Genomic DNA, 9350 nt, shown 5'->3' with positions numbered 1-9350 from the left:
AACATAATGCAATATACTTTCAAATGCCATCACTGTGATCCGATACTTAATCAAGTTTTAGATGCTGTTTATATTCCTCTTCGCTTCCATAAAAGTTGGCCCATTTATTTGCATGCGAAAGGAGGCATTTATTAAACCAGCATATTAACTGCTCACCTTAGAAAAAATCTTTGAGAATAATGAATGCCAAGACATTTTAAACACTGGAATGGACTTTGTTGGTCCCGTGAAATATCTTACTTTTAGGATTTCTTATGGTAAAATTTTCTATCTCCTAATTTCTGTCAATGATGATAATTAACAATTTTGAGTTTATGGATATATAATGTATAAATGGTAGCCTGGTTCTTCATTGTCATACTACCATTCACAACATCATCAATACCTCAGCTAGACTTTCTTTGGACCCTGAAGTAAGTTGGAAAATTCATCACTGGTACTTCAGAGTTTAACACTTGGGGGGGGAGGGGAAAGTGGTTTTGTGCAACCAGGTCTGGAATTCCAGTTTACCATTAAAAAACATGCAGAGTAAAGAAGATCTCTTCTTTTGATTCCTATATATATGTGAGGAACTCTACACAGGTTCTTTCCATTTTGGCAGATTTGATACGGAAGAGACTTCTTATAAATTTTCTCCCGGCTGGTACTGTGGCTCTGTAGCAGTGAAGTAGTCTTCCAGAAAGGACTGAATATATTCAAATGTTGGTCTTTCATCAGGATCCTTTTTCCAACAAAGGTTCATCAAATCATGGAGGGACTCTGGACAGCCCTGGGGACAAGGCATCCTGTATCCTCGCTCCACCTGTTCCAGTACTTCACGGTTCACCATACCTAACATACAAGATGCAAACATTAGGAAACAGTGACCCCAACTATCACAAGGAAAAATGGAACACACCTCCTAGTCATCAAGTGACTCAAAGTTTAGGGAAATGATTCAACAAAGCAACAAAATACTTTAAAAGATAAAGTCTATCAAGAAAGACAAAATGCTAATTTGTGATTCAAGATGTCTTGTTTGATTGCGTGTGAATGAACTTTCAAGAAGGAATTCAGAAGAGTTCTACTCTTGGTTTTGCCAAACACACTAACTACACAGCTGTCGTAACACTTTCCTGAAAAAGTTCACTACTTGCACTCCTCTGTGATTGTCTCCATCTCATCACTCTTAGCAGCACCTCAACCCTATTGTTTTCACAGACTATTGTAGTTAAGCTGCCAACCCCACGGCACTGGAAGGTTCAAATCCACCAGCTGCTCCTAGGGAGAAAGATGGGCAATTTTTTTTTGGTGATTGACAGCCTCCGACAAATCACTGAAGGTCAGGTTTGAGTTGGTTTCAACTCCAAGGCATACAGCAACATGCTGTGTATCATGGAGCCCTCGTCCCCACACATCTCCCACACGAACATCCTGCCTGTCAAATCACGCCAACTTCCCTATCTTAATCTCCTATAATCCTAATCCAACCATCAATGACTTTTTCACAGACTATGATTCTTTCAAGCCACAGTAATCATGTTATATCATTACTTCTTTTTTTAATTATATGATGTTCTGGGAAATACATCTTTGTTAATAAAAGGAAACCACAAGATGATTACTTTAGACCTAATACCTACAATTTTCATTACAGGCGAAATCCAGTATATTTTACAAACCACAGAAATAGAAAGAAATGTTGTCAAGGGAAAAGCAAAAGGAAATAATGAATATTACAAAAGGAATTCCTGTAACTGAGATTTTTTTTTCTGGTCATTCTGATTATAGCCTGTAGCATGCTGTGATGTTAACCAAGAAGCCACAGATTTCTAGCAGTTCTATTCACTAGTTCCATAAGAGAAAGACAGGCAATCTCTTCCCATTAGGATTTATAATCTCTGAAACCAAATGGGAAATCACTATAAGTTAGGACTGACTCAATGGAAGAGTCTGAAGTTGTTTTTGATGATTTTGTTCGTCTTTTTAATATGGTTTCCTATTATTTTAACAGTTTCAGCTTGCTCAGCTCCACAGTCAACACTCTTGACACCAGCAGTCAGGAAATCAAAAGATGAACTGTACTGGAAAATGTGCTGTCAGAGACCTCTCCAGTGTGCTAAGAAGCAACAATGTCAGGATAGAGACTAAAGTAAGCCTGATCCAGGCCATGGTCTTCACAATTACTTGCTATGCATCAGAGAGCTGGTCAATGACTAAGGATGACAGAAGAAGAATCGATGCCTGACTTGTGGTGCATGGATCACATAAAAAACCAAATAGGTCTGTCTTGGAGAGGGTGAAACAAAGTTTCTCCTTGGAGGCTAGGATCTTGAAGCTCCATCTCACACACTTTGGGCATGTGGTGAGGAGGGACCATCCCTGAAGAAGGACATCTTGCTCGGAAGGGTGGAGGGACAGCACAGGAGAGGCAAATCTCAGATGAGTAACTGGGGCAATGCAGGTAGGTGTATAGTAACTAGGGTAATTGGGAATAAGCGAGTCAGAGTCAGTGAGACTGGCTCAGGACAAGGCAGACTTCAGAGCTATTGTACATAGGATCACTGTGCGTCTCAGGCAACTCAACGGCACATAACAAGAAAAACATTTATTCATCTAGATAAGCCTATATCATACCCCCCAAAAGAAATTTAATTACCAAAATTTGCCCTTTTAGATAATAAGAAATATTCATTTCATCCCAATTGTTATAAAATCAAAATATGTGAGAAATGTGCTGGTAGAAGTATTCTTGATCTTCAGGATGAGAACATGCCCAAAGCATGTGAGGCAAATCTTCACTATCGTGACTTCTTAATGGTGCTTCAGTTACACTATTTTCAAGACCAACTTGTTGTTCTGTTGGCAGTACACAAGACGGTCACTATTCTTCACCAACACTGGAAGTACTGTATTTAAAATGCCTTCAGGAGACAGCAGCAATACACATGGTGTCAATCTCCTGGATTTGGCACATTTCAGAGACAGTAACCTTCCAGGTTGTTATACATGCTAAAGCAGTTGTCTCACAGATTTGGTCTAATTCTTATAGCTGCTTGAATACTATCACTTCCTAACAGTCAAAACAGAGAGTATCCTCATGGTTATAAATTCATAATTAAACAATATTACTGTTATTTTTTTCCTTCAGTCATGTTTAGTGGAGCAGAGAGAGTTGGACTTAATGATCTTATTTTTCAAAGCAAGAATAATAAGCTAAGGGCAAAGGAGAGGTCTACTCTAACAAATGGAATCGCTGTGAGTCCAAACCCACTGTAGGGCACCTAACAGCAAGGATAATGGTAAATGCAAGGACTGATCACACTGCTTGATCACAGTGTGTAAAGTGTTTAAGGAATGGTGGGTTTCATGACAGGGATAAGGGGTGTAAAACCATGGAAGAAATCAATGAACTGAAAATCCTGGAGCATCAATCAACTACTGGGGATAAGGAAGAGCAAGTTAGCTAGAAGTAGTGGTCAGAGTAGATATATAAACACTACACTGAAGGAGTTGTAACTTTGGTGATATGAAATCTTAAGATAAGAACATGAAAACTGTTTACGGTAAGCTGGAAGAAAAGATCAATTACTGAAGAAGAATTATTATGTTTTAAGCAGCAGAGTAATGGAAAAATAAAAATTTATAATAAAATTCTGGCCATTAATTAATAAGATAGGAGTAACAATGGACAGTGATGGTACGTTATTAGTGAGAACTTGAAAGTTCAGTTCAGTGTTGTTGTTGTGCCATCAAGTCGCTTGCCACTCATATCGACCCTATGTACAACAGCCCTAAACTCTGTTCTGTCCTGTGTCAATCTCATTGTCTCCGACACACGCATCCCTAATACCCCAGTCAGTGAATCAATCCACCTCCTAGAGGGCATTCCCCTCCTGCGCCTGCCCTCCACTCTCCCAAGCATTATGTCCTTCTCCAAGGACCAGTCTCTCCTTACAACATGCCCAAAGTATGTCAGACGAAGCCTCAGAATTCTTGCCTCCAAGGAGCAGCCTGGTTTAACCCTCTCCTGGATGAATCTGTTTGTTTTCTTTGCAGTCCATGGTACCCTCCGCACTCTTCTCCAACATTAAAGCTCAAAGGCATCAATTCTCCTTCTATCCTCCCTGGTCATTGTCTAACTCTCTGACGCATAACAAGTGATAACAAAGACCATGGCCTGTATCAGATGCCCCTTAGTCTCCAGAGAGACACCGTTGCTCTTCAGTACTTTGGAGAGGTCCCTCACAGCAGACTTTCCCATTGTAATATGTCTTTTAATTTCCTGGTTGCTGGTGCCAAGAGTGTTGATTGTGGAGCCAAGCAGATTAAAGCTGTGAACAATCTCAATCTCTTCACCATCCATCCTGATGCTGCCAATTGGCCCAGTGGTGAGAATTTTTGTCTTCTTGACATTGAGCCTCAATCCATATGCAGTCCTTGACCCTCTGCAACAAGCGCTTCAGGTCCTCCTCAGTTTCAGCACTCAGGGCTGTTTCATCTTCATAATGCAGACTGATAGATCTTCCATCAATCCTGATGCTGAATTTCTCCTCATAGAGTTCAGCACAAACCTCAAGTTGCTATAATCAAGGATGCTTTAAGCAGAATATTAAATGATCCAGGAAGTATTAAAAGAAGATGGAAAGAATACACTGAGTCACTGTATCGAAAGGAATTGGCAGACACAGAAGAATTTAATGAAACAACATATGAGCAAGAGCCTATGGTGATGAAGGAAGAAGTTCAAGCTGCTTTGAAGGAAATTGCAAAAAATAAGGCCCCAGGAATAGATGGTATACCAATTGACATATTTCAGCTAACAGATGCTGCCCTGGATGTGCTCACCAAGTTGTGCCAAGAAATCTGGAGAACAGCCACTTGGCCAACAGACTGGAAGAGATCTATATTTGTTCCCATTCCAAAGAAAGGTGACCCAACAGAGTGTGGAAACTATAGAACAATATCGTTGATGTCACATGCAAGCAAGATTCTGCTGAAGATTATCCAAAAACGACTGGAACAGCACATCAGCAGAAAACTGCCAGAAGTCCAGGTTGGGTTTAGAAGGAGTTGTGATACCAGGGATATTGTAGCTAATGTTAGATGGATCTTGGCTGAAAGCAGAGAGGAATGTCTATCTGTGCTTCATTGATTATGCAAAGGCGTTTGACTGTGTGGACCATAACAAACTGTGGATGACTCTAAGAAGAATGGGAATCCCAGAACACTTGATTGTGCCAATGCGAAACCTATACTTGAACCAAGAGGTAGTCGTCAGAACAGAGCAGGGAAATATTGCATGGTTCAAAATTGGGAAGGGTGTATTCCAGGGATGTGTCCTGTCTACATATCTTTTCAGCCTATATGCAGAACAGTTCAGTTCAATATATAACATAAAACTAAAAGAAGGAGTTGGGTGATAAAACTTAATGGCTATGGTGTGAAGGCTTTATTGATCAAAATGGTTATCGTAGCCACTGAGTTTGATCGTGCCGCAAGGATGGGCAAGATCATGCAAACAGGGTCCATTAGTCTATCCACAAGGGGACTGTCTAGTCTTGTCATCCTACCAGGTATAAACAGAGAGGTTTTAATAGCAGGAATTAGGAATCTCAACACCAACAAGGAAGATAAAGATGCTTCCTTAGGTGCCAAATATTTCTGGGCTCACAGTAGCAGCCATAGCAGGCACAGCAGAGAACCGGAGACTCAACTGATGTGAGGCAGAAATGACCTTGGGACTGCTGTCCCACAGAACTAGAGTGTAAGGCCTTCACCCAAGCTTATTGGAGAACTGAGAGAAGACATCATAATGGTAGGACTAAGGGAACTTGGTAAACTGACTTAAGCTTTGAGGTTGAATGTAAAAGGGTGTGCAAACACAAGAAAATGACTGGACTGAGGAACTGTATCCTGCTGCCAACCAAACCTAAGCCTATTAATTACCCCAATAAACCCCATACTATGAGTATGGTTCTGTGAAATCTGTATAGTGACTGCAAAGGATTTTGGATCCAGAAGAGTGTAAGACAGTTGTCAGAATCAGTAGAAGTAGGTGCAGACATATGGAAGACCATGTCTGACTTAACAGGAATTTATTTTGTACTGTGGATATTGTTGATGGGGACAGTTCCCCTTTATGGATTTAGCCGAGGTCAGACCTGGCCAAGCAGCCCACATTCACTACAGTGACCTTTAGCTTTAACACTGGATGTATTCAGGGAGGAAGGATAAGTTAAATAATATGCAAAACTACAAATTTAATATAATAGTCTTAGGGTTTATACGATTTCCTTAACTATTAGGAATAACAAAATAAGGCCAGGGGTTGACTGTAGAACAATCTGTCAAGTGTTCAAGTACAAGTTCAAATTAAAAGTAAAAAAAATTAAAACTACAAGTACCAAAATACAACTTTGAGTCTATTCCAACAAAATTTAAAATCTCGAGCATAGATTTGACACATTCAACACTAAGGACAGAAGACCAGATGAGTTATGGGATAACATCAAAGACATCATCCACCAAGAAAGCAAAAAGTTATTACGAAGACAGGAGAAAGAAAAGACCAAAATGGATGTCAGAAGAGAGTCTGAACTACAAGAAGTCAAAACAAAAGAAAAAGAAATATTGTGGTAAAGAGCTGAAAAGATTTCAAAAGGCAGCTTAAGAAGACAAAGCAATATTAACAGAATGTACGAACAGCTGGCATTGGAAAACAAAAAGGGAAGAACTCACCTGGTACATTTCAAGCTGGAAAAACTGAGAAAAAAAATTCACATGAAGGATTCCACATGAAAAATACTGAGTGATGCAGGACAATGGAAGGAATATACAAAGTCACTAAACCAAAAAGAATTTGTCAATATTGACCCATTTTAGGAAGCAGCATATGATCAAGAACCAATGGTAAAAAAGGAAGAAATTCAAGCTGCACGGAAGGCACTGGCAAGAACTGATGGGATACCAACTGAAGTCCATAGATGCAGCTATGGATGTGCTGATGTCAAGAAATGTGGAAGAGATTCCGATCTGTTTTCATTCTAAATAAGGTGATCCAGCAGAATGTGGAAATGATGAAACAATAACCATTAATACCACATTAATCAGGAGGGTCATTCTTCTGGGAAAGGTAGTGGGTCTATGAAGAAGGAAGACCTTGTTGGAGATGGGTGAGGATGGTGCAGAGGCAAGGTTCTGATCTCATGCTCACGGGGAGGCCGTGAATTGTAGTCAACTAGACAGCAACTAACAACATTAGGAAAAAAGTTTAAGAAAAATCAAAATAAGACTCTTCAATTGCCAGAGAATTTCAAGTGAGTTAAAAGGTACTCACTGATAGATGCTAAATAAAGTTTCTGAGAAGGAAATATGTTGAAATTTTTTTCCTACTAGTGACTAATAATGGGTGCTCTGTGCAACAATGAATGAATGGAAATCCAAAGTCTCTGTAAACTTCAATGAAAATCAAGGGTTTTTTTAAAGAAAAAGAGTAAGAGAGCTCTGGTGACCTAGCAGCAAGAAGCTGAGCTGCAATCTTGAAGACACGCATTTTGAGGCCACCAGTTGCTCTCCAGGATGGGTAACCTCCTCCCATGTGATTAAGGGCCTCTGATCAGAAGGTCAGTTATGGGTTGGTTTCTACTCAATGGTACACAGTAACAATAATGACGAATAAATTCCCAATGATTTTTAAATATACTTTGTTAGAACACACAAAATGAGGAAAGGCCCTCTCAAACAAAAACAGTCTACTGAGAAAAAGAAGGGAAACAGATGTTGACAAAACATACCATTTTAAAAAAGGCTGAGATGCACCCGGCACAAATCACAGTATTTTCAATTGCCTTCTATGTGTGTGAAGGCTGAACAAGGATCAAGGAAGACCAAAAAACTGATACCTTAAGGTTGTAGTGTTGGTGAAAAATACTTATTATACCAGACTGCCAAAAGAACAAACAACTTGATCTTGGAAGTACAACCAGAGTGGCTACTCCTTAGATGTAAGGATAATGAGACTTATGACCCGTATTTTCTGGCATGTTATTGGGGGGCCAGACCCTGGAGGAGGATCCCATGCTTGGGAAAGCAAAGAGTCAGTAAAAATGAGGAAGAGTCTCAAGGAGATGGACTGCACCTGGCTATAACATTGGCCCAAGCACAGCACTGGGTGGGCAGTGTTCTATTCTGTTGTACACAGAGTTCCCAGGAGTCCAAGCTGACTAGACGGCACCTAAAAAGTGTACGATTGTTGTCTTTATTAGGTATGTTGTTGAATATTAGTCACACAAATGAACGTGAACTTGAGGAAGAGTTGAGGAGAAATTCAATATATTTAAAATGTGCTTATTTTGATAGACTTTGTTTGGACCATCAAGTTGGAACAAACCCATAGTTGACTTTCAAGTGGATTTTCAAAGGGAGTAAATCACATGGGAGGAGACTGCCCATCATTCTCTCTAGAGGAGCAGCTGGTGGACTTGAACCACTTACTTTTGTACTGATAGCACAGCTCCTTACAACTAAGCCACAAAAGCTCCATGAAAAGCCCTTCTGGAAAATGTCTTTAGGAAAAATTTGGAGATAAACTTGGAATATTTTTTATATGACTGTCCTAAGTTAAGTTCTGTGGCTGTCACTGGCTACGTCCAATTAACAACAAATAATTAGGAGAGAGAGAGAAGGTGTCCTCTATCCTTCTTGTTAAATTCTTGTACCTAATAAGCCCCAGTTACAGTCACTGACAGGATAACCAACAGCTACAGGAACGCAGGCTTACCTGGATATGGCACTCTGCCTTTGGTTACCAGTTCTGTCTGCAGAATTCCAAACGACCATACGTCAGATTTTATTGTAAATCGACCATAAAGTGCAGCCTCAGGAGCTGTCCATTTGATTGGAAATTTTGCACCTAAAACAGTATTAAAAATTCTGTTTAGGTAAATTATTTAAAAAACCACAAATGAATAAATATTCATTCAAAGTTTATTTATTTCAAGATTGTATAAACAGGGTTGATCTGTCAACATTTCTACTGTGTAGCAAATCCTCAATGAGTATAAGATATTGGAGACAGGAAGATTCTTTAATAATCTTTATAACTTTAACATAATAAAAGAAATATTTTTTCTTGACAAGACAGTTAAATGTTACTGGGGAAAAAGAGAAAGAATTGGTATGGACAGAAAACAGAGGTACAGGTTATCACAAGCAGTCCAAAGTGTGGATTTTAAGATCTGGAACATTTGAAGTACAGTTTGGCATTTGTTGTTGTTGCTGTTATAAGCCATCGTCGCTTGCGACTCATAGCGACCCTATGTACAACAGCCCTAAACTCTGCTCTGTCCTGTGCCAATCACACTGTCTCC

At 39.6% G+C, this 9350-nt stretch overlaps 1 protein-coding gene across 1 annotated transcript in view; it reads right to left on the bottom strand.

The window, feature by feature from the left end:
* Nucleotides 1-622: 622 nt before the first annotated feature.
* Nucleotides 623-9350, bottom strand: part of YES1 (v-yes-1 Yamaguchi sarcoma viral oncogene homolog 1) — a 41555-nt gene continuing 32827 nt past the window's right edge. Inside the window, exons 10-11 of the mRNA XM_006901284.1 lie at nt 8762-8893; nt 623-831 (exon numbers count right to left, since the gene is read on the bottom strand). Coding sequence (XP_006901346.1) covers nt 623-831; nt 8762-8893 — 341 coding nt within the window. The remainder of the gene's footprint in view (nt 832-8761; nt 8894-9350) is intronic.

Source organism: Elephantulus edwardii, unplaced genomic scaffold, assembly GCF_000299155.1.
Source record: "Elephantulus edwardii isolate Elephantulus edwardi_28Jun2011 unplaced genomic scaffold, EleEdw1.0 scaffold00316, whole genome shotgun sequence".
NCBI lineage: Eukaryota > Metazoa > Chordata > Mammalia > Macroscelidea > Macroscelididae > Elephantulus > Elephantulus edwardii.
This window is presented reverse-complemented; position numbering and strand designations above follow the sequence as displayed.